The sequence below is a fragment of the Sarcophilus harrisii genome, chromosome 4, assembly GCF_902635505.1.
Source record: "Sarcophilus harrisii chromosome 4, mSarHar1.11, whole genome shotgun sequence".
Classification (NCBI taxonomy): domain Eukaryota; kingdom Metazoa; phylum Chordata; class Mammalia; order Dasyuromorphia; family Dasyuridae; genus Sarcophilus; species Sarcophilus harrisii.
The window spans coordinates 297,912,595-297,938,959 of NC_045429.1; the positions used below are offsets into that span (position 1 = coordinate 297,912,595).

At 36.3% G+C, this 26,365-nt stretch overlaps 2 protein-coding genes across 2 annotated transcripts in view; both read right to left on the bottom strand.

The window, feature by feature from the left end:
* The window catches only part of SHISA6 (shisa family member 6), a 545,098-nt gene that overhangs the window by 460,483 nt on the left and 58,250 nt on the right, over nucleotides 1–26,365 (bottom strand). The window contains exon 3 of the mRNA XM_031965534.1: nucleotides 20,622–20,782. Coding sequence (XP_031821394.1) covers nucleotides 20,622–20,782 — 161 coding nt within the window. The remainder of the gene's footprint in view (nucleotides 1–20,621; nucleotides 20,783–26,365) is intronic.
* LOC100932545 (centromere protein X-like) lies at nucleotides 10,665–11,316 on the bottom strand. The gene has a single exon (XM_012550268.3). The coding sequence runs from the start codon at nucleotides 11,272–11,274 to the stop codon at nucleotides 11,035–11,037; it is 240 nt and encodes a 79-aa protein (XP_012405722.1). The 5' UTR covers nucleotides 11,275–11,316; the 3' UTR covers nucleotides 10,665–11,034.

Below are 26,365 nucleotides of genomic sequence, written 5' to 3' on the forward strand. Positions count from 1 at the left end.
TCTTTTGCTACATAATGTTTAAATCTGGTATGATCACTCTCTTCCCCCATCACCTTCATCTCTATTTTCTTTATGAAACTATATAGCTATTTTGAATATAGGAGCACGCACTAGATACTCACTCAAAGATGCAATCTTAAGAGTTTTTTTTTTTCATCCTTTCAATTACTTGAGTTCATTTAACAGTATCCTACAGACACGCCATAATCTGGAATGGAACTGATGGCTATTCAATAATATATTATAGAGACCCTAGGTATCTTTATTTCTCAAATTCTCTATCTAACATTTATGAATACTAATATACTATGTGGTCTTGTAATGCATTATCAAGGAGTTTGTGAGATCAAAATCATATCCCCTGAGTCTCTCAATTGTGTGTGTGTGTGTGTGTGTGTGTGTGTGTGTGTGTGTGATTTTATTAGAAGAGGGAACTCTTAGTGTGGAAACTCCCTCTACCCATATAAATTGGCAACTCATCTCTAACTTAGAGTTTACATGACCTATCTAAGATAATACAGCTAGTATAGGGCAAAAACAGACTTGAACCCAGATCTTTTTTCTCTAATGTCATCTTTCTAGATCCTCCATCACACTGTGTTACATCTATATTGTTTTATTTCAGTCTACTTGACATTCGACATAACATTACTGAATGCTGACCTCTTAAATCTCACATTTTCAAAAATGATAGACACTATGTCTTTCAGAGACCTGTTCATCTCATTCTTTAGTATAGTTTTTTTTTTTTTCTGCCTTCTTCAATCCTTTCCTCAAAGGTTTTTTTTATTGTCATGTCTAAAAATCTTAATACAGTGGCAGTGACAATTTCATTTTGTAAAATAATAACTTGGTGCTTTGATTGGAATATCATTGAAAAACTAAATATATGTAGTATTGCTACTTTTTATTCTATTGGCTCATATTACCTGTCAGCAACTAATATTTTTCCAATTATATTTGTATTTCTACAAATATTTCTTTATAGTTATCTTTATATAGTTCTTGTATTTATTGTAGTGTAGATACCAAAGTATTTTATACAATCTTTAGTAAGCTCACATTAAAATTGAATTAACAATTGCTACTGGGCATATAGTTCAGGTGTTCTGGTAAAAGGCAATAAGCAGTGTTGCTGACTTCAGGTTGATGGGACAGTTATAGTGGCAGAAATTTGGTAATCAATGATAGAAGAAACATTGGGACACAGCAATAGCTGAAGAGACAGATCTTCAATGACAGAAGATAAAGATGTGACTTCAGGGACAGACTTATAACTATAGAGGAAGAGTTAGTTATGACTGACAGCTGCAGAAGCCTAGCTAATGCAGCTGACAGCTAGGAAAAGGAATTAGCCATGATTAAAAGTAGTGAAGGTAAAGCCTTGCTTAGTGACAACTAAGGAGTTTAGAAGCTATCTGAAGAGTTCAGCAGCAACTGGAGCCCACCTATTTCCAATATCTCCACAGTTTTAAGTTAGGAAGTAATATAAAAGCATGTTTTCAAGGAATTTCTTTTTAGTATTATTGAAATAAATTTGGGTCCTTTTATTATTGAATTGAATCTGTTTCTTCAGCTTTCTTTGGTCCCAACTAGAGATTTGTTCCATCTTCTCTATAAAAAATTATATTCCATGGCAGTCCTTTTTGTAGTGGCAAGAAACTGGAAACTGAATGGATGCCCATCAATTGGAGAATGGCTGAATAAGTTAAGGTATAGGAATGTTATGGAATATTATTGTTCTATAAGAAACGACCAGCAGGATGATTTCGGAGAAGACTGGAGAGACTTATATGAACTGATACTAAGTGAAATGAGCAGAACCAGGAGATCATTATACACTACAATAACAATACTATATGATGATCAGTTTTGATGGACATGACTCTCTTCAACAATAAAATGATTCAAACCAATTCAAATTGTTCAGTGATGAACAGAGACATCTACACACAAAGAGAGGACCATGAGAGCTGAGTGTGGAACACAACATAGCATTCTCACTCTTTCTGTTGTTGTTTGCTTGCATTTTGTTTTCTTCTCAATTTTTTTCCCTTATTGATTCGATTTTTCTTGTGCAGCAAGATAACTATATAAATATGTATACATATATTGGATTTAAGATATATTTTAACACATTTAATACATATTGGACTACCTGCCATCTAGGAGAGGGGATAGGGAGAAGGAGGGAATAATTTGTAACAGAAGGCTTTGCAAGGGTCAATGTTGAAAAATCATCCATGCATATGTTTTGTAAATAAAAAGCTTTAACAAAAAAGAATTATATTATATTGGCTTTATAATTAAGAAATTTATGCTTGAATTTTATTTTTGTTTTTTTAACCTCTCAACTTATCAAACTTGAGAATAAAGAGATTCAAGGATAGAATTTAAGATACCCTATTATATTTCTATGGAGTTCATTTAGTTGTTTCTTTTTTTTTTTATTTCTCTTTCAAAATTGTAGCTAGAGTCACTAACCAATAGAACCCTTGGATTTTGGCCTTTAAGGTGAAGAATATTTCTATAAAAATCTCTTTATGGGTAGAGTTTGATTATTCAATGCTCTGGGTCTGCTTAAAAGCAGAGTTCATAAGAACTTAAGAGAAGAAAGAGCCTGATCTTTGGTCTTTCAACTTCAAGAGAAAAGACATGGGATTCCAGAGCTCTGGGGCCATATGGATTGGGGTACCCACAATCCTACCAGACATCATGTCCTCAGGCTTACAAAAACCCAAGTCAGTGATCTTGGCTCAGTTCTTATTGTTAAGCAGCACATTTTTTAGTTTGATATCGCAGTGAGCAAGCTCCTGGCTATGTAGAAAGCATATTCCTTCCACTATGTCCTATGGATTGTTTCATTCACTAGATTAGAAACAAAATCTGAGTGGGGTAAAATAGCTTGATCCAAGTCAGACATTAGTTAATGGCAGTTCTAGGATTAGAACGCAAGTCTTCTAATTCATCATACAAAATCCTCTTCCTAAAACTCAAGACGTCCATTCCTTTGTCTTAAAAAAAAAAAAAAAAAAAAAAAAAAAAAAAAAAAAAAAAAATTGTCCCTAAACTCTTCAAAGGAGATAATCATCTTGACTGTCATCTATCACTGTGCATTTCCTTGTTCAGTATGTACATAAACATGCACATATAGGTGTATGCTTGTATGTGCATATATAAATACATGTATGTTTCTTCCCAAAATCAGATGAAGTCCAAGAGATACTTTTCCACATTGTAAAACAAAATTGCTATTTCCTTCATTATTCCCTGAAGTTCTTGATTATTAGGATCTAAAATTGTAACTACTTCCATAATTACTTCCTTTGATTTTCTGTCAGAATATAGGAAATTCATTATTTTATTTCAACAAATATTCAAGGTCTCATATTTCAATTTTGGTGAGTTCTAATTGTTAAAATGTTATTCCTTGTATCAACCTGAAATCTTTCATTCAGCAACTGCCAACAGTACTCCTAATTATGGCCTAGTCATGTGGGGAAGCTCTAATCCTGATTTTATATGAAAGGCTTTTAAATACTTGAAGACAGCTAACTGTATCTACCTTACTCTCTCCCATGGGTAAAGTCGAATAAATATACAAGCTGTAGAATATCCCATTCACATGCATTGGGACAAGTCACAAAATAATGAGCTCTTTCTCAACAGTAGATCCAACTCAACTATCATGTGATAAGACATGAGTTCTTATTTGACGTAACCAGTCAATGAACATTCCTAGTAGCTTGAGAAGAAAGCCAGAAATTATTTCAGGAGCTTTGTGATTAGAGAAAGTATAGCCTAATCTAGAAGTTCCTAACTCTTCTTAACCATGACTTCTACTTACTTATAGTCACCAGGAAATAGTCAAAAATCACTCATCAAGTTCCTGCTATGAACTAAGCACAGAGCTAAGCACTCAGTATACAAAAAAAGGTGTGACTTCAAGGAGTCAGATATAACATAAAAAGAAGCTAAAAAGGGGAAATAAGAGGTAAGCAGAGTGGGAGAATGATGTTTTATAATAAAAGTGGGAAATGATCAAAGGAAGATGAGAGTTTCTGAGATGATTTGATCTTGTAGAATGATGAGTTTCTGGAGATGATTAAGTATAAGAAAGCAGCTAAGTAGAAAATGATGTGGAGAATTCCCTGGGTGCCTTCCAAATCAAGGAGGAGAAGAGAGGAATTCTATAATATCCATCCCCATTCCCCCTTTCCTATCAGAGAGAAGATACTGTGGAGATAGGTGTTTCAGAGATGAATATATGTTACAAATTGATGAGGGTTTAGAGATGATAAAGTCCAGGAAAACAGCCAGGTGGGAAATGGAATAAGATTTGTGATTTGGGTTTCCTTTTCTCTTCTCATTGTGAAGCATTCCTGTATAAGAGTCTCACTGTAATAAAATGGCTCAAAAACTGGCCACAGGACCTTCACTCTCTATATGTAAGGCTCATCTTCCCACCATAGCCTTCTACCCATCTTGGATTTCCTCAACAGAGGTCCAATTTCCTTTGCTTTAGTTATGAAAGGGAACAGAAGGCCACATTTATTAAAGTGTAGGTTTATCAATAAATCATCAGAGATGAGTGATAAATTCCTAAGCTAAACACATACAAAGGGAAATATTGGGCCCGAATACAAATCAGCATAAAGGAGCCAAGAAGAGATAAGTACTGGCACTCTTCCAGGAACTTGCTAAATTCCCTGCTCATAAAGGGACCTCTAATACAGGATGCATACTTTTAAGTGGGAGGAGAATAGTAATATGTCCCAGTGTAAGAAACATGGGATTTAAGTCATGTCCATGGAGTTAAATTTTCCAAATAATTCAAGGAAAAAAACTCAGAATTTGCTAGTTGGGGAAAAATATAACAAATACTTATCATATAAATTAATTGATCAAACTTGCTGTCTACTCTGATCAAATAATCCAGATAAATATTTCATTTTCCATCTACTGATGCTATTGAAAGGGGAGGAGGTATGAATTCTAATACTATATAATTATCTGATCTCATGTAAATTATTTTCCTTTTTTGGGACTCAGTTTAAATAAATGTAAATAAGGGCAGCAGAGTTGGACTAGATGTTCTTTTAAGTCTATCATTCTATGATTGTAAGACTTATTTATCTCCAAAGGACCAGGCTCTGATCAGTTTTTGCCAGTGGCTCCCTGGAAATATTGTTTCTCTTCAGAAATTATTCATCTAATAATTTACATAACTAATGATCAAAAAATAATTTTGAAAGACAAAAACTCTTAGTGCAATAATCAGTCATAATTTCAGAACACTAATGATGTCACATGGTTTCCCATCTCTTAAGAGAGAGATAATAGGAAGCAACTAGGTAGCAGAGTTGATAGAACACCAGCCTTGAAGTAAGGAGCACCTGAGTTCAAATCTGGCCTCAGACACTTAACACTTCTTAGCTCTGTAACCCTGGGCAAGTCACCTCATCCCAATTGCCCCAGCAAAAAAAGAGAGAAAATAGACTAGAAGTATAAATTAAGATACAGATACAGGCAATGTACATCTTCCTTATATGGGAGAGGCTTCTATTTGGGAGGAGGGGGTTGGGAATAGACACCTGAATAGATAGTGATAATAGTTTCAAAAAATGAAGAAAGGAAAGAAAAAAATGAAACAATACACAAAAATATACAGAGATTTGGAACTTCTTTTTGTTTTATTACTATTCTGTTAAATTTAATATACATTTTTTTAAAAGTTATGTAATAGGGGCAGCTAGGTGGTGCAGTGTATAGAGCACCAGTCCTGAAGTCAGGAGGACCTAAGTTCAAAGCTGGCTTCAGACACTTAACATTTCTTGGGCAAGTCATTTGACCTTAATTGCCTCAGAAAAAAAAAAAAGTTACATAATTGAAATTCTCAGCTTCATATATGGACAAAGAAAAAAGAAAGAAGAAAAATGGAAAGAAAGAAGGAAGGAAAGAAAGGAGAGAGGAAAGAAGGGAGGAAGGAAGAAAGGAATGAAGAGAGAAAGGAAAACTTCAATGTAAAAACAAAGAAGAAAAGCAAGTATTGGACAGATAAGAGGGCAGCTGATTGGTTTTAAAGTATTGAAAGGTGAAATAATGTAAAAAATAGTAAAGAGGGTAGTAAAACCAGTGAAAAGTTGAAGATAAGAAACAAATACAAACTTTTTTTCCTAGAATAGAAAGAGCTAGATATTTTAAAGAAGCAACATATGCTTTTCTCGAAGAAATAGTTTTGTATCCACAGGTATTCTCAGGAAACAAATCATTCAGTAAGGACTGGAAACAAAAGTTTAGCTATGATTCCTAGTTAGTCCCCACTGAAGAGCATTAAGGCAATTATTGATTTGTCAACTTGATAAAAGAAAGAAGTCTTCTGTCTTCCTGGGACAGTTATCCAAGATATGACATAGAAACTTCCAAGAGTAATTAAACTATATAATTACTATTTATTTTTGACAGCAATATTTACATGCAGGAAAGAAATAGTGAGAAAAGCATTGCTAAAGATTATGAAAGGCATTATTTTGACTGAAAGGAATAGGTGATTTTTCAGAGCTATTGCCCATAAAGGCAAAGCATTCAGAAAAATCAAGGGAGATTTAGAAAGTGCATAATTGGTTATGGTCTGAGCAATTTGGGTTTCTACATTATGGCTTAAACATAGGAATGACAGAACTTCTTGCTAGAGCCCAGGTTAACCTAAAAAATAAGTAAATATATAGTTGTCACCATTTTTGCAAAAAAAAAAAAAGCTTTAACCTGAAAAAAAAGGATAGGGCAGAAAATTTAATGTGTTGATATATCAAGTTAGATATCATGAAGGGTACATGTTATATAGGAAAAATAATAGAAGAGACACTAGAAACGTCACAGGAGACAAAATCTGAGAAATGAGTCAATAGTAAATCCCATTGCCCTAGACGTTTATGAAGAAAGTTTCCAATTAGAGTGAATTTCCTGAAGTAGTTCCATGTATTTGAATTTGCACTGTTTGAAGTTGTAATTATGTAAAATATGATAACTAGTTTATTCCAATGGGATTATGCAGTATAAATTCAAGTAAGGCAACCAATCTAGTGGTTTCATTATTCACAATAATAAGAACCTAGCTAAACATAATTATACAGAATATTGGAGACAAGCAAGATGAACTAGAGATGCCAACATAAAGAGCGAAATTTTTATCTCCTGTGTATCACTGATATGTGATGTTACTATGCCAACACATGAGATTGATGACTAAAATATTAAAGTGGTAGAATCAATCAATAAGTGCTTTTAAAATAAGCACTGTGCTAAGTACTGGGGATATAATGAAAGGGAAAAAGTATCTCTTACTTTCAAAAAGCCCACATTTTTTCTCCCTGTACCAATCCTCAGTTGTTTTAATTATTTTTGTTGATGCTGTTTGTTTAATTTTGAAGTTAACAAACACCAAATAAGATAAACATTTCCACGCAAAAAGCAGAACAGAGAAAGAGAATTCAGACTTGTGATAGGATTATCAAAAAGGAGCTTACATTCTAATGAATTAAACATCTATAAAATACATATAGAGTAGCTGGAAGTTAGAAATATAGGGAAAAGGTCCCTGATATACAAAAGGCCTAGCAGCAAAGGAAGCCAAGAGAGAATCTTTGTAAAAGTTTCATTTGATTTAAATCTTAATGAAATCCAAAGATTCTAAGAGACACACTTGAGGAGAGAGAGCATAACAGAATGTTGGATAGCCAGTGTAAAGACACTGAGACAACAAATAAAATATAATTGTAATGCTGAGCAAGACAGAGGTTGGAGACCAATTTAATAGTTTATTAAATGGAGAGATATACTGGGACCAAATGGATCTTGGTCCCAGGACTGGACGAGACTATCATCTCAAAGAATCCAGTCCTAAGTATCAGAGAGCAAGCTTTTTTATAGGATAACAAGAACAATGACATAATGGGGAAGATACCTGGATGAGGATAACCTAATGGGGGGAGGCACCTAGCATGACGCAATGGAGGGAGGTAGTGGAGAGGTTACTGATATTCTAATGATGTCTAAAATGGATAAACCTTTATCCTGTCAAACATTACTGAAGGAATGACTATAACCTAAAGATATAAAACCTTTATCTCATCAACCATTTAAGAGGGAATGATTATAGCCTGGGGTTTTGGGTCAGAGCAACTAAGGTAGATCTTTATCTCATCAAACATGAAGAGGAAAAGGTTATAATCTGAGGCAGAGTAACTAAATAGGACAATCAGGGAAACTAGGTCAAGACATCAAAAGGTTACTGTGGCACAACATTCCTTACTCTCTTCTAATTATTCAAATCTTTGAATTCTAGTCAAATCTTTGACTCTAGAAGGTCTTAGCACCATAATTTTGAACAACCCTATGTGAAGTAAATAGACCAAATAAAAATCAAAATAAAGGTAGAACAATGTAAGGACTTATGGCGAGGTCAAGTCTCTGCCTGATAACCCCAGAGTTAATCAGCAACACACAAAGTTCCTTATTTCAATCATGTCATATTCTCTGCAGTTGGGGAGCATATGGACAGTTCACTGTGAGTTAGGTCTGAGGTCATTTGTGCATGACTCGGCTTCTGCTTACAGAGCAGCAGGGCTCAAGACAGTTGTGCTACCCATTCAGAGAGGCAACCCGCCTCTGAGGAACTGCCCAGAGGAACAGACAGGGCTGCAGAAAAGGATCAGATTTCTGAGCAAATTATGCACCAACGCAGGCAAACCTCAAACTTTTAGAGGCCTGATATCAACTACAAGTTCCTTTTAAGTACGTTGAAATACTAATTAAGGATCTGGAGTAACAGGAGTGGAGAAACAGGTCAGAGAGACTAGCAGTTTCAAGACAGGTATCCAATTTCTGGTTGTTTCTAAAAAATAATCCCCAAAACTGATTCTGCCAGGGCAATTCCAACAGAATAAGGGATTTCAAAGTTAAAACACAACCAGCAAATCATAGTCCAGTAAATTTAAGCAAGGAGTAAAAAATGAAAAGGACTGTTTAAAGGACTTCCAATTAAATATGAACTAGTAAGATAGGGGGTAGGGCAGAAGTGCCTAAGAAAATATACCCATTTCCCCAATTTTCTATTTCTTGCTCCCTTTTCTTTTTCTGGAAAAGAATTATCAAATAACCATCCGACATATAAATCATATACATATGCATATATATAACAGATTAAAAGTTCCTCAACCATAACAGCAATAGTTACACAAGTTTAACAATTTCCATCCCAAGTCTTAAACATACAGTAATACAGTTAAAATTCTAACAATTCAACCACTTTCCCACTCCCCCACATCAGTCCAAATTACATCAGGAGAAGGGGCGATGGTTTTCTCAAAAGCTGCTTCCTGCTGAAAATGGGAGAAGATGCTCAGTCCAGGGAGGGGGATGGGTGTGGTGTGACAAGCTGACAATCAAAGCTTGATCTAGGTCCCAGAAGCAAATCAATATATCTGTAATTTGACCAAATCTAGAAACAAAAACAAATCTAACAAAGAAAAGTTAGAACAGTCTGAGATATAAAGACTAGTCCACAAGGCCTGCTACAAGATGTGGCCTCTCATTAGTTATAAACCTTAAAAAAACTTGAATATCCAGATACAATATCTAGTAACCAATAGATGTCCAGACTAAATATGTATTTGCTTAAGTATTTAGGATATAATGATTACAGCGAGGTATGACATAATTGAATTAACAATTTCTCATTGACCATTGCTCTGATTATAGAAATCAGTTACAGGAAGAAAAAAATGCATTGACATATTAACTACAAACCCAAGAAATTTTATCTCCAATAACAAATCCTAAACAGGTATTTACCATAACCTTGTATTTATACAAATCAGTTTGCTGCTTTTAGCCAAGAACCAGATAGCTACAACTTGATAAAAAAAAAAAATGTCTGGAATAGTTTAGAGGGAGGGGGAAGGAGAGGATTCCATGTGACTGCCCTTCCCTCACTCCACCTCCCAAGAAAGGGGGTGGGGAGGAGGGAAGTCAAATTAAACTTCACTCCAGGCTAACTAAATGCTCCAATAGATGAAGTAACAGCAGTGGGGGGTTGGGGAGGGGAGTTTAAATCTTTTTTTTTTTTTTTTTTTTTTTTTTTGAGGGAGACAGTTTTGATTTATTGATGTTGCTTTGTGAGAACAAATTTATAGCTCAGGGAAGCAGCTTCTGAGGGGAATATCAAATGGTTAAAAGGTTACAAACTAGCTTTGATGTCAGATGGCAGCAAGAATGTTGGGAGAAGGCAAGCACCAAGCTCTGTTTGTGTATAAACTAAAGATCAGGTACCTGGCTGTGAGCTTGATGCTCAGTGGAGGTCTTGGGGAACTCATCTTGGGGCCATGGGGGGGGGGGAATAACTGGGGGGACTCTGCTGAAGTCATGGGGCTGGCACTGGAGATGAGGCAGGGGTTTGGTGACGCCTCAGTCCCATGGACATACAGCTTTTGTTTTCCAGGGAGCTAAAAATAGATGGCTGCACCAGCACCTTGATTTTTAAATGAGTAGCCCCTGGGGCAGGAAACCCAAGTCTTCTGGAACTAGAGCACCTCATTTTGTTCCAACGTGACCTGGCTTGCCCCCTCTTAGTTCTTTCCTTGGTCCCAGTACCTCATCCACTATCCTTTTTTCCTCCTCCTTCACCCCGCCCCCACCATGTGCTATTTCAAGGAAGATACCATATAAGCTTCCTTATTTTCCAACCCTGGCAGAGGGGAAAAAAAGAGACCCTCATCCTGATGCTAAGCGATTGTGGTAGAAATTCTCAGGCAGGCAGTAGCTATAGAAATTTTCTTTTGATTTGATTCAGTCATGTCAGGAAGTAAACAGAATCTGGCCACTTAGAATTTCTTCTTGAAATAAGACACAGCCAAAATGTTGGTATAAGGTTGATTCCCTGTCTTATAACGATCAAAAGCAAATAGATGACTGGAGAAGGTTTACGGGTAGCTCAGCTTGATCCGATAATCTCCATCTTCTCCAATGCTGCTGTTTCTAAAAATCAAGAAGCAGCTGTGGCAACACTTTCTCAAACTGTTCAATGTCAACTTTTTCCTGGTCTTCAGCCTGGGCTTGTCTTATTGCACGAGCTGCAGCTTCTTGGACAAAGATCTTCAGCATTTCCACCATGAGCTGCAGAGCATCTCCACTGACTTTGCATCTGTCATCTTTAAAGTGTAAGTACAGCAACTTGTTTACCAGCTCCTTCCGAAAGCTGGGGCCCTCTTCCTCCATCCTGTCGGCTTAGAGCTCAGGGGTCGGAGTTTAAATCTTTACAAAAGATCCCTACCCCACCCAACATTTAAAGTAGCAGAAATCAGTGGGTGGGTGGGGGGATTTCCATAAAACCCACATGTCCAGCAGAGCTGGATTTAAAGCATAATTTACAGTGTTATAATAGGTAACAAATTTAAATTTAAATTCCCAATAATATAAAATTGTTTTTTCTATCTCATTGCCATAATGAAACAGCATAGTTTTTCTTTCTCTCCCTCTGTGGCCATTATTCCCAATGAACTCCTAAGCTCCAACTTGGCCAAAGTTAAAGCTTTCAAAAAAGTCAGATTCTTTTGCTACATACTTTACCTAATTAGAGGCACATGACCCCTTTCAGGCAAGTTAACAGAACTTCTTTAACAAGCTATTGTTCTTTTAAGATCTTATACTTAAAAGATAACTAATTCTAGCCTGCATAGACAACAGTAAAGTTAATTTCCCACAATTTTAAAACTGTCCTTAGTCAGGAAGGAGGGTAAGAAATAACTTGTAGCCAGATGTCAATATGGTGCACTGCTTGTGCTATTTTTTTATCATATGTTCCTTCTAGTGGCCATCCTACCCCAAAGGAAGGTAACACTTTTTAGCAAAACAGTTTTAATTTATCCTTTTTCCATGATATCCCATAATCCCATAATCATGGTGTTTAAATGTCTCAAAAAAGTGTTTAAGAGATGTTCTAATGGAGTTTTTGGTTTTGAGACAGATTTTCCCATGATAAAATGACCTTATACCATGTACCACTAGAACTCCTAATATCTTTTTAAGAGTTTTTATTTTTTAAACCTTAAGCCACAAAACGAACAATAACATACAAGACATAAAGAACACTGATCACACTTAGACTGCACAGTTACAACATTTAGTAGGACACTAACATTAAAACCAAGCCAGTGGCGTCTTGAAAGGACACCTCAGTAGTGACAACCGCGTCCAGTTCGACACTAATCAAGAACCAAGCCAAATGGTGTCTTAAAAAGGACACCCCAATAGTGACAAGCACATCCAGGTCAACACTTAATCAAGGCCAAGCCAAATGGTGTCTTTAAAAGACACCCAGGTTTATACTCTGGAATGTCCAGAGTTGTGCCAACTGCCACACAGAACCAGATGTGTCTTAGGAGATACTCAGGTAGTGCCAACCACGTCCAGTACGACACTACTTCTTAGAATTTTAACACCTGTCAGTGTCCTGTTATTCTGAGAGCCCAGGTGTTAGCACAAGCAAGTATCAGACCAGGTGTCTAGGAGACATAAAACCAGAGGGTATTATCCAGCATCCTGAATAAGAGAATCCAAGTGCTAACATAGATAAAAACAAATCAAATTAGACTTACTCTCTCCTGGCTGAATCGAAAGTATCCATTGTTGGGAGTGACCCCAGCTGGTGAACTGCTGTCTTTCTGGAGCCTCTGGAGGAATGCAGAGAGCTAGCCTTTCCAAGAAAGAGAAAACCCAGATCCCCAACTGTTTCCAGGCCCAAAGTGGAGACTTAAAATGTCTCTAATCCCTAGTCCCGTTCTCAGTTACCAATATCTCTAGCTGGGCAGCTCCAAAATGTAATGCCAGAGAAACTGAGCAAGACAGAGGTTAGAGACCAATTTAATAGTTTATTAAATGGAGAGATATACTGGGACCAAATGGATCTTGGTTCCAGAACTGGATGAGACTATCATCTCAAAGAATCCAGTCCTAAGTATCAGAGAGCAAGCTTTTTTATATAACAAGAACAATGACATAATGGGGAAGATACCTGGATGGGGATAACCTAATGGGGGAGGCACCTAAGATGACACAATGGAGGGAGGTAGTGGAGAGGTTACTGATATTCTAATGATGTCTAAAATGGATAAACCTTTATCCTGTCAAACATGACTATAACCTAAAGATATAAAACCTTTATCTCATCAACCATTTAAAAGGGAATGATTATAGCCTGGGGTTTTGGGGCAGAGCAACTGAGGTAGACCTTTATCATCAAACATGAAGAGGGAAAGGTTATAACCTGAGTCAGAGTAACTAAATAGGACAATTAGGGAAACTAGGTCAGGACATCAAAAGGGAACTGTGGCACAACAGTAATGTGTGAAGAAGAGCAAGGAGACCAGTAGGGCAGGGTTAAAAAGAAACTTAACAAGAGTAAAATATAAGAAATGTATAAAGGTAAAAAGGAACAAAGTTATATATATTTTAAAAAGCTTTACATGTGAGGATGCATTTTACTGAAAAAAAGAAATAGGTTAGGTAAAGGGGGGAGGGTTTTGAAGTAATTTTATATATTAAGAAGATATATTTGTATATTAAAATTCCAAGAACAAGAAGGGGAAAACATGTTGAAGAACATTAAGATAAAGATCAACAGAGATCAACAAGACTCAAAATTTTGATAAGACAGGTCATCTAGAAAGAAAAAGAAAATAGAGATAAGGAAAAGAAGCTATGTGTGAAGGATATGCAACAAAGATACAATGATACTTCACTTTTCCATCTTTTCTTCACATCACATCAGGCAAGGATATGTTACTTGAGTGGAGTTCAGAAATCCACCAAATCCAAAGAATCTAGATTCTATGTTACTAGGACTTTTTGTAATAATATTTTATTTTTCCAAATAGATGCAAATATAGTTTTCAACATTCATCTTTACAAAACCTTGTGTTCTAAAATTTTCTCCCTCCTTCCCCTGCCTCCCCTCCCTAAGACAGGAAAGCAATATGATATAGGTTAAACATGGGCAATTCTTCTAAACATATTTCCATTTTAGTCGTGCTACATAAGAAAAATCAGATCAAAAGAGAAAAAACCACAAGGAAGAAAAACAAACAAACAACAACAATAAAAGGTAAAAATACTATGCTTTAATCCAATAAGTCTCAATAGTTCTTTCCCTGGATAAGGGAAGCATCTATGCATCTTTAGTCTATCTCAAGACTATTGGAATTGCCCTGAATCTCCTTGATGAGATTAATGAGAATTCTCCAATTAATGAGAATTCTTTTGAACTTTTGAAGGGAACATTGATTACATAGTGGGACACACATTTCCTTCTCATTGTATTAATTTGAATGTTGAAATAGTTTAGAGAGATCAAGGAATTTAAGAAACCTTGGTTTTATGCTATTATAGGAAGTCTGACATGTTGAATAATGGATAGAGTTGATTTCTAAATCAGGAAGATCTGGATTCTAGACATGCCTCTGAAAAATATTGCCTGTGTGATCCCAGAGAAATTGCTTTACTTTTTAGTGCTCTAGGCAACTCTCTTAAATTGGAGAGAAGATGAAAACCTAAATTTCTATAAGAAACATATTCACAGGGATCCATATGTGCAAAAATGTTTAAGGCAGCCCTTTTTGAAGTGAAAAAAAGCTGGAAACTGAGTGGATGCTCATCAGTTGGAAAATGGCTAAACAAGTTATGGTATATGAATGTTAGGGAAAATTGTGTTCTATAAGAAATGATCAGCAGGATGATTTCAGAGAAGCCTAGAGAAACTTATATGAATTGATGTTAAGTAAAATGAGCAAAACCAGAAGATCATTATACATGGCAACAGCAACATTATACAATGCTGCCTTAAGAATGCTGATAGTCTACCCAACAATACTGCCCACAATGCTCCTTAGCTGAAAGTAGTTAAGGAGTTTTCAAATAACGAATTTCACTAAACAGCAGAGTTTCTTTCTCTCCCTCTGACCCCATGTGGTCCTGCTGCAGTCAGGGAACTAGGAAGGAAAAGAAAATAACTATTTTCACTCGCTCTACAATCTCTGCACGATCCTCCCCAATTTAATTGAATTGGTTTGGAATTTTGAAATGACCAATTGCCAAATTCCCCAACCATTATTCCCAATGGACTTTTCCTAAAGCTCCAACTTTGACAAGAGTTGGAGCCTACAAGAAAGTCAGACTTAATTGCTGGCAGGGGTATAGAATGCCAATCAAGAAAAATAGGAGAGAATATGCTAGGAGCAAAAAGTTCCCATCTTTGGAGTGAGAAAGTTAGGTAGGAGAGTGAAAGAAGGTTATAACCTATTCCTCCAGAGTGCTCACAGTAGTATTTTGAAAAAGCTAGGTTATCTCTCCACAAAGAGCTTAGACATGTGTCCTGAGGCTCCCAGAAATGTTAGCAAAAAACCAAAAGCAGTTTGGAATCCTTTTTCTTTCCAGACAGCCCCGTGAGCATGCAAAAGCATATTTGGAGTCACTATAGATATTGACTCTTACTCCCTTCCCCAGTTCTAAAGCTTGAGTTAGGACAGAGGTTCCAGGAGGCAATAGTTTAGCCTCTAGGCTGCCAGTGAGAGTCCCCACAGAATAAGCTGCCCTTGTATCCCCATTTTCAAGAAAGTTAATTTCTCCAGGTTGGGTGGAGTTAGGGAAACAGGGTAGCAGGATTAAAGGTAAAATGCTGTGGACCCAGTGCGAAGTTAAAGCTCTAATGGCTGTCCCAAAGTTAGTTTTAAGGCTTCTTCAATTAAAAAGGGCTGTGACAGTCACTGTTCTAAGGCAGGATGACCAAATCAGAGAAATCAAGTCCGGTTTTAAAATGTATGGCATAAGCATGCTTCCTGAAAGGGCTGGCAGTTTCAGCTCCTTTAAGAGACAAAGGGTCTAGGATGGGCATGCTCTGCTTTTCCAGACTGCCGACAAACTTCTCAAGGTCTCTTAACCGTGTAATTAAGGTTGGTGGGTGAAAAAATTTTCTGGAGGTTTGAGAAGATAAGATTGAGTCCCTAATCTCACCATTAAACAATACCCCAATAAGAAAACAGGATAGGAGCATTTAAATGACAAGTTACCAAGCTGGGAGAGGTCTCAAAATAGGTCTTGAGTTCCTCTGTAATCCCCACTCTATAGGGGGAGAGGAGGAGAGACCAGAGCTGCAGAACGAGAATGGACAAAGAAATGCAATGTTCTTACAGGGCATGGCGAGGATTTTGCTGTTGATGCCATGTTGAAACTACAGCAAGGGGGAGCGCAATCAAGCCCCAAACTCCTGCTGGAGGATAGAGCATTGGAGGGAAGGCTCAACTCCTGTAGTTCCCCAGAGTAGCAGCTAAGAGTAGAGACATGTCTCCAAATCTTGCTTTAATGTTGTGACCTCTCTCCTTGGCTAAAGCCTGATTCCTGTCATTAAAGACTCCATCAGCTACATGTAACAGCAGAGTGGGAGAAGCTTGAGGGCTCAAGGTTGACTTCTCCAGGTTTCTCCGTTTATCTCTGCAGGACAGACCAAGGAGGGTGCCGACCTTGGACCCCCTGAGAAAGTTGGGTGGGATTCCCAGAGTAATGGCCAGGTTGGGTGGGGAAGTGGGAGGGGGGTGGGAATTCAATTTTCTGAGTGTCTTACCCATTTCTGCCCTAGGGCAGAGCTTAAAATTAGAATCCTTGGAAGTTTCAGGATTCAGCTCAGGTGAGAGGAAAAGGGATTTAGGAGTGCATTGAAATGCAAAAGAAGGCTCCTTTGTCTCTAGAGGGGCTGGATGGAATCTGATTCCCTTCCAGCAAATCTAAGCATATTAAACTTTCCAGTTTGGGGATTTTTCTCAAGCAGAATTTGTCTCTGCTTCATTTTGGACAGGAAAAAAAGCCTTAAATTTCTTCAAATTCTATAGTACCTCGTCCGTCTCTAGACAGTGTCTAGAAATGGAGAGTGACAAAAGGAGGGCTTTTGTCAGAGAAAGCAGATATTCTGCCTGAGAGAATTCTGCTTGAGCCTGGGGCTCCAATGACTTAAAGCTATCCAGGTTTTTGGGTGTCCACTACAGAACAGGGAAGAAAAAAGAAAGTTTTTTTTTTTTTTTTTTTTAACCTTGTCCAGATTTTCAGGGATTTCCCAGTCTGTCAGAGAACCAAAATAATGAGGTTTGTATCCCCTCAATTCCCAGTGATGATTGGGTGATGAGTGGGTGATGAGGTTAGTGGCAATAAGACAGTTGTTAAAAAAAAAAAAAATCCCCTTTTTGGCTGGCCCCAGGTTTAAAGTGAAAGAATCCACTTATTCCCGAATTATTAATTGCAAAATGAAAGTTTACTGTCGAATAGAAAATCAGATTGTTAAGAGACTGACTTCTATAGTGGCACAGCCTCTTGTGCCACAGTTTTCTTTTAATGTCCTGACCCAGTTTCCCTAATTGTCCTATTCAGTTACTCTGCCTCAGGTTATAACCATTCCCTCTTAATGTTAGGATAAAGGTCTTATATCTTAGACCTTAGGCTATAATCATTCTCTCTTAATGTTTGATGGAATAAAGGTCTTTATCCATTTTAGACATCATTAGAATATCAGGAACCTCTCCAGTACATCCCATTATGTCATCCTAGGTGCCTCCCCCAATTAGGTCATCCCCATCCAGGTACCTCCCCCATTATGTCATTGTTCTTGTTACCCTATAAAAGAATCTTGTATCTAACATTCACACCTGGATTCTTTGAGACAATAGTCTCATTCAGCCCTGGGACCAAACCATGGATCGGTTTGGTCCCAGTAAATCTCTCCATTAAATAAATTATTAAATTGTTCTCTAATCTCTATCTTGCTCAGTTTCTCCAGTATTACAAGCCCTATTAGGGAAATGGAATTTTACACTGAGAATGGAATGCCTCCTCAGCAGGCAAAAGGATTCTAGCAAATTGCTTGGGCCTTTTGCAAGGAGTGAGTTTAAGGGAACCTGTTATATGAGTATCTTAGTGGGACAGCCTGAACTGATCAGACCAGGATTTTTCAGTTGAATGAGAATTTAGAATTTCAAAAAGATCAATGGGAGTTGATTTGCCCTTGAATAGTGTTGCTTCTCTCACCCTGGGAAGATGGGCTCTCTTTCTAGACTCCTTGGAGCCTGGGGGATCCTCATCTCTCAGATCAAAAAGGGGACACAATTTTTTATTTTAAAAGGAACACAATTTAGTGGTAATCTTAAAGGGAGCACAGCTTCAGAGTGATAATCTTAAAGGGAAAGAGCTTCAGGAAAAGGAATGGTTTCCCTCCCAGTTCATCGGGAGATGGAAATGAAGAGGGAGAAGGGTAGGGAGCATTAAAGATATAGGAGACAATCAATGAAAAGGCTTGAATTCCCAAAATAGAGTTCTTTGGGAGAAACAGCAAGTGCTAACAGTGTTAAGGATAATAGAGTTCATGGAGTAAAGTATATTGCAAGAAGACTGGAAAGGCAGGAAAGGGCCAGCTTTGAAAGAACTTCAAATGCCCAAAAAAAGGATCTTATATCATGAAGGTAATAAAAAGCAAACAGGGTTTACTGATGGGTTAGACCTACATTAGGACAATCAGACTGACAGTTCAGTAGAAGATGGAGAAGAATACAGAGAGATTTGAGGCAGTGAAGAAACTGTAACAGTCCAGGCATGAGGTGATTACAGCCTGAACTATAGTTGTATCAGTGTCAGAGAAAAAAAAAAAAAAACCTTTCAAAACAACTTGATAACAAACTAGCAGAGCTTTTGATACCAAGCTTTCCTAAACTCTCAGAGCCATGAACAAACTCTAGGAAGGGATCTGACTTCAAGATAAGGATTTAGGAAGAAATTTTAAGAAGTATCGTATTCATGTTTTAGAATAAAACCAGCATTAGACTAAGTAGTGGTTTATCTATACCATTACAGGGATAAAATGCAGACTTCTCTATTTGTCATTTAAAGCCCTTCACAACCTTTCTCCAATCTATTTTTCCAAACTTATTTCATAATCAGTCATTCCATTGTTAGTTAAATTGGCCTTCTTGAATTTCTCCCACACCAGATTCTATCTCCCATCTGAGTTCTTATCCTGACTGTCCTCACCATGGTACATATATGTTTTCTATCTCTTTTGCCTTTTGTAATTCCTAGCTACCTGTAAGTCTTGGTTCAAATATCTACAAAAGGACTTTCTTGATTCCACATAATTAGCACATTTTTCATTCATTCCTGTAAATTGTTTTTTATTTGTTTGTATTTTCCTTATTTACATATGTATTGTTTTCCTCCAATAAAATAGAAGATCCCTGAATACTGGTACTGTTCTGTTTTTTCTTTATAACGCAGTACTAGGCACATTGCATGACATATTTTAAGTACTTAATAAATGCTTATTGCTAAATGATTGTCAAATAATTTAGGGATGCATTTATTCTCTCTTGCTCACATTTTTGTTATTTATAAATTAAGGCTAGTTGTCTTGCATATTATCAAAATCATTTAGTAATCAAATAATATTTGCATGTAAAAATCATTGAAATCAACAAAGTGCTATAAAAACATGAAGCAGTGTTACAAGACATTATTTTATATTTTCCTCAAGCCAAGTACATAGTAATATGATTGGAAAAGAGTTAGTTTTTTTTTTTTCATTTTAAAAGAGAAATGAAACATCATTCAAAATCTCAATTTATCTCATTTATTGCTTAGAACAAGTCACCCTTCTTTCCCCTGGCAGAGGTATATCTTAATTACTGATTCAGTTCACCTCCCCCATTCTCATGGATCCCCAAGTTTAAAGTGTTCACCACATCAAAAATAAGCTCTCTCAAAATCAGAGTCTCCAGGGCTACAGTAATCAATATATTTTCATATACTTATTGATAGCACATGAGTCATACTTAGAGAGTTTTTTACTTCTCAGAATTTCAGCATTTTTCTCTTTGTACCTACATCCTTAACTATTCAATATGGGACTCAAAATATTTGTCAGCCATTCTCCAAATTCTAACTGTCTTCAAGGAACTGGTTGGAAAGGGTCACAAAAAGACAGATCTTAAAATTTACAGTTTAAACTTTAGGGTATAACACATTCTTCAGATGACAAGACAAATTGAATAGTCCCTCTTATCTCTAATAGTAGTTTATTATTTTGTTTTTCATATTTCCAACAGTGCAAGTATAGGCAATATTTCCAACACATAAATGAACATGTAATTGAATATAGCCTCAAACAATGATTATGGCTATCCACAGTGGTTACTGCAGGTTCTTTTTTGTGACCAGCTTTCTAGTTTCTTGTTATAGTATATAATCACTAAATCATCACACTTTCCTGAGGCTTTCAGGATTTGCCAAAAGCCATCTTGTCTACTTTTCTACTTAAGGACTGTATCCTGACTAGCTGAGAAATTGATGAAAATTTTTCCTATTCAAAATCATCTCCAGGCAAAATAATTCCCCAATCTTACTTGTCATCCATTGAAACATTTGAAAGTTTTGTCTCTTTTATGTCACTTGCAATTTTGAAATCTCTCTCTCATAGAGAAACCAGAGAATCATTTAACTATCCCACTATCCTCAGAGAAAAATCTTAAGGTTATACTTACCTGTTGCAGGTTTGGCTGTACGTACTGGGGTATAGTGGTTTTTTGAGGAGGATCTGACTGGTGTGTTCTCTTTGGGAGAGGTATCAATAGCTGAGATAGTCTCTCTTTCACAGTGTGCTATTGGGATTGGTCCCTGTTGCCTTAAGATATCAGCAAGAGCTCTGAAACAACAGATAGATTACAAAATTAGATTTAAAAACATATGAATACAAGATGCTAGGACTTCTAGCTTACTTTTCACTGATATGCTGATGCACAGTCCCATACAGGGATTGCTGTTGTTGTTCAGTTATCTGTCATTGTGTCCAGCTCTTCATGACCCTACTTCCTTCTCCATCTCATTTTACAGTTGATGAAACTGAGGCAAAAAGAGTTGAATGACTTGCCCAGAGCCACATAGCTAGTAAATGTCTAAATTTGAAGTCAGAAGGGCGTGTCTTCCTGCTCTAGGCACTCTGTCCATTGTCATCTGACTGTTTTATACAGGGATTGACAAAGGGTGATGGTGTTAGTCTTACCTAACACCTTACCTTACCTTACATGGGAGTGAGAAAGGCAGAGTTTCTGTGAGCCTGGTTTGTTCTTTTATTTAACTTTATTAGGCTCTACATGTTCCTTACATCTGCTCTGCACCCTATGACCATACTAACGTCCATTGTTTGTCCATCCTGAATGACCAACTACAACAGTTAGCCAGAGGGATGTCAGTGAGTTGAAACATTAATAAACCAATCAAGAAGAATTGATTAAACTACCATGTTCCAGACATCATGGTAGGTGTCTGATGATTTAAGGGAAAAAAGGAAAAAGAAAAACAAAGAAGAAAAAGTCTCTGACCTCAAGGAATTTATACTAGTTCTATCAAGGGAAATAATATATATATATGTATCCATGCAAGAAAAATACCCAATTAAGTGCAAGGCACTTCCATGGAGCAGGCACTAACTGATGATTAAGAAAAGTTTTATAGAGTGGTGACAATGGAGCCAAATTTTGAAGGGTTCTAAGAGGCAGAGGAAAAAATAAAATGCATTCCAGTCACAGGGAATTATGTGGGCAAAGACAATGAGATGGAAAATGGGAGAAACAGCAAAACTGGATTAGCTGGACTGGGGAAGCAATATATGAAGAGGGCTTATGTGTAATAAGACTGGAAGTATAAGCTAGCAACAGACAACAAAAGCCTTTAAGGGGCAAACAGGAGTTTGTATTTAGTCCTATAAGCAATAGTTGGCCACCAGAGCTTCTTGACCAAGTACTTTAAGAATATAATTTTGGGAGCCATGTGGAAAATTATTGATAGCAAATATTTGATATTGCAGTTTAGTAGTCACTTTACATAAATTCTAGAAAATCACCAAGGATTTACTGAGAACTGACTGGTCAGGGTTTTATACTGTATCCCTGGGAGATAGAAAATTATTCATATGCTTAAACTACAGGAATTTACAATTTAGATAGAGACAGAACATATACATTAAAAGAAGACAATAGAAAACATTTGAAAAGTGTCAAATGAATGACAATAATAATCTGGTCAGGAATAGATTACCATATTTACTTACTCATTGGGGGTAGATGGATCAGAGGTTAGAAAAGAATCAAGTTGACTACTCATTGTAACCAGCAGAATAGGTGTTTTAGGAGAGAAACAGCATAATTTAAGAAAAAATCAGTTCAGGGATGGAAGAATGCCAGCAAATGGCTGGAATACCAACTTCTCAAGAAATACAAGGCAAAAAGAAAACGCAGGGAATTGAATTGAGAAATTAAGAACTCTTGATTGTTTGGAAAGGTCCTGGATTAATTTCAAAGGAAATGGGACCTACATGGGAGAACAAGTTTATGGTAACCTAAGTGACAGAATGGGACTTGATGATGACTTGGAGTTTTAAAACTGCCATCATAACTGTAACTTTGCCACAACCTCTGACAATTATGGTCATAACTAGATGTCATTTTGACCTTATATTTGATTGTCTGCAGATTGCTCTAAATGATAGATTCAGCCCTAGCCCATCTCTGTGTACTCCTCCAGGATGGCTAGTGCCACTCAGTACCAGAGTTGTGTACCTCAAGTTCAGTGAAACAGATACCCTGTATCCTAAACAATTGACTAAATGTGCATGAGTATTAAATATTTTTCTGTTAAGCTGCTTCTGAAGAACAGAATCTTTTGTAGAAGAAATAATTAGATCATCAGTCTTACAAATTTAGTGAAATTTATATAGTAATTTTATATTTTCTCTGTGCTTTATTAGGATTGCCCAAGCATCTTGCCCATGGGCCTGTAAGACAGGAAACTGGCACAAAATGTTTGTCTCAGATGACCTCTGGAGAGAGATGCTTGATGCTTAGAATGTCATTGGCTTACTGCAACAAATCAGAGCAAAACAGATATCAAAGATCAATCATTTGGATGTAAGTGTAGAATAAAATAAAATGTCCTGGATTCTAGTTCTTCTGCCTCTAATTTGATGTGTAACTGTCAACAAGTAATTTCTCCTTTCTGGGTCTCAAAGTATCATCTTAAAATAAGATAATCAAACTAGAAAATTGATAAGATCTCTTCCAGCTCTGATGCTCTTTAGTTCTGTCATCAATTGACCATTAAAGTCACCAACTCCTATTCCCCTACTCCCATTCACTCACCAGCTGTCTATGATGAGAAAAGTCAGTGGAATACATTTTTGGTCAATTTGTGAATCACTTCCCTTTCTAGCACTGAATTTGAAAAAGTGACTGAAATCCCTATATTCTGACATGGAGGCCACATGGAATCCCAAATATCACGAGGAGCTCAAAGACATGAATAAAATTCCTATATGAACCAAAATATAAAATCAACATTGTTAACTTAACAAATTGTGTTATACAAATGCAATAGGATATTACTCAGAAAAAGCATAAAAAGACTTAAATGAACTGAATTAGCATAAAGCAATCAGAACAAGGAAAATCATATTCAAAATGATTATAAAATCTAAATGGAAAGAAATACAAGGAAATTGAATACTTTGCAATTATAATGACCAAGAATAACTCTAAAGATGAAAAAGGGAATTGTGTGTGTGGAATATTACATGCACTGTCATTTTCAATATGATTTTTAGTTTTGCTGACTTATTTTTATTCTATTTCTTGTTTCTTTGTTTTTGTTTTGGTTTATTAGAAGGGGTGTTCTATTGGACAGAGGAGAAGGATGGAGTTATTTGGAAATGAAAAGAATGTTAAAAATAAACATATTACTAAATTTTAAAAGGCTAAGGTCTTGAAGATACCATAAATGACCAAATTCCATTTTTTTCCAGAAATGGGAACTATGAATCACCATTCCCCAACACTCTTATCGCCATCCATTCTAATATCCTCTCCAGAATTTATAATGAGATGCCCTTTCCTGATGTTGAGGAAATCAGACTGTTGGTAGCTACTTTTGCCAAACTTAATGAACTGAGTCTACATCAATAAAACACAAAAGGAAGTAAAGATTTTAATAATTCAGTTATGCCACATAGAAAGTTGAAATATATAATTTGGGCACTAGTGGACTTTTTCCCTTTTTGGTTTGGGTTGAAAGGACGAAAGTGAATTAATCAAGGTGTATAAATTATTAGGGAAGATATGAAAAATATTCAAAATGAGAAATTTCACATACTTCTAGGATATTAATGAAAAGCTATAAAATGAAAGAAGTTGTCAAGAATAAGGAAGTAAAATTAACATGTAGTAGTAGGGAAAAACAAAACCAAAAAATTGGATTTAGACCCAGAGCAGTTTTGTCCCAACTCTAGCTTTACTACTTACTATCTATATGATTTGGGTTTTAATTCTGTCACTCATAAAACAGTTTGACTAGATAACCTGCAAGGTCCATTCCACTTCTAAATTCTATCATTCTGAAGCATAAACATTCAAGTTTCAGATTTTTTTGTAGATCACCAAGCACCTATAATCTCTCTGGTTCTATGGTGAAGTTAGGCCACTTCCCTAAGAACTAAGCATTTTAATTATGGAATGTGACATAAAGTATTATTTCTGGCATGTTTATTTTTGTGGTAGTAGTAGTAGAAGAAGAAGGAAAAGATGTGGTAAATGTTCTTCTAACAAATTTTAAAGAGAATATTGCATGTCTTAAAATGCTGAGTTTTATATACGCAAATATAGTGGGTCTTGTGGCTATAATCACCTGAACTGTGATTCAGAGGATTGTCATTAAAGTGATTTCTGGCAATCAAGGAACATTACATTATGTCACAATGCATATTTCTCTTTCCCATTCTCCTCAAGAAAGAAAGGTAACTTTAGGTCTCTCCTATACCAAGTAATCTATGACAACATGAAAGTATGTCAGAAATTTTTGTCTTGCTCACAAGTCCCTCCTGCCCAATCAGATGGTCAAAACCAATTTCTAAATGTTGTTTTCTAAAGAAAACAGGAAGAAAAAGAGTCATATTGTCTGCCAGCATTAGGACCTTTCTCTTCTCTCCTGTCCTTCTCCATTTTCATTCCCCATTCTCCAGGGCATCTAATAAATATTATGTTAATTCTAAACTGGTCTTTTTCATTTTTACCTAATTAATTTGTATATGCCAGAGGAAATGGGTTAAGATATGAGCTATTTTATACAGCTGGAATATTGGTCACTCAAAAGCAATGAAAGAGGTTTTGTAAAATAACACGGTAAGAGGGGAAGGTTGGGGGATGGAGAAGATTGCAGTAAGGGAACAAAACTAGAGTAATGATGGAAGAAGAAAGGAAAGATGAGTAAGCAAATTATGAGAGGGCAAATGTCATAAAGTATACCACTTTTAAAGGGCATACTTTTAAAGTAACTGAATCAAGTCCAAATGATAGTAACTGAATTTCTATAATATTTTAAAGTTTACAAAATACTTCACAATAACACTATGAAGGTACAATCTAGACATGGCAATTCAAAGACTCAAAGAAAATAATTGAAGAGTTTGTGAAGAAAGCAAAAAGGCAGAATGTGAGAAAGGACACAATAGATAACTTGGAATTAAGTTGTAAAGGGTTTTAATAGTGAAAGGATGTTACATTTGATCCCAAAAGAAAGCAGGAGTCATTGGAGTTTATTAAATAGGGAAATTACATTTTTTAGATATAAGTATTAGAAAAGTCACATGAAAAGACCAATTAAAGGATGTATTACAATTTTTCAGCCCACAGATAATGAAGTCCTGTATTATGTTGATGGCTGTGGAGGAAGGAGAAAATTAATGAAAAGAGATGTTACAGAGTTGAAATATGTAGGATGAATTAGAGTGAGCAGTCGAGGTTAATGCCAGAGTTGGGAATCTTGGAAAGATGGTAGAACACTCAAGTTCAGTGTGACCAACAAGATAAAACACTCTCTGATTTCTTGACTCCTGAAATCTCTCTAAAATAGAAATTATGCACAAGTGATTAAGCAATTTCAGCAACTTTTAAAGATATAAGGCAAAAAGAAACATAAAAAGATAGCCCAAAGAATTAATAAGAGAGGATCATCTCTAATCTTTACCATGCTTACTCAACATGCCCTACAAGACAGGCCATTATACTCTATCAGGAAAGCACAATCCAAAAGTAGAGTCTGGAATAGAGTGCAACTCTACTGTACCACCACAACTTTCCCCATCTTCTTCTTATGCACATATACACAAATGCACTGAAGAAAAGCAAAAATCAAAAGTTTTCTCTGTCTAGGACAGCAACAAGGAAGTGGTTTGTGCTGCTAC

Bases quoted from the DNA above. Each gene is read 5' to 3' on its own strand.
- LOC100932545 (XM_012550268.3), bottom strand. From the start codon at position 11,274: ATGGAGGAAGAGGGCCCCAGCTTTCGGAAGGAGCTGGTAAACAAGTTG.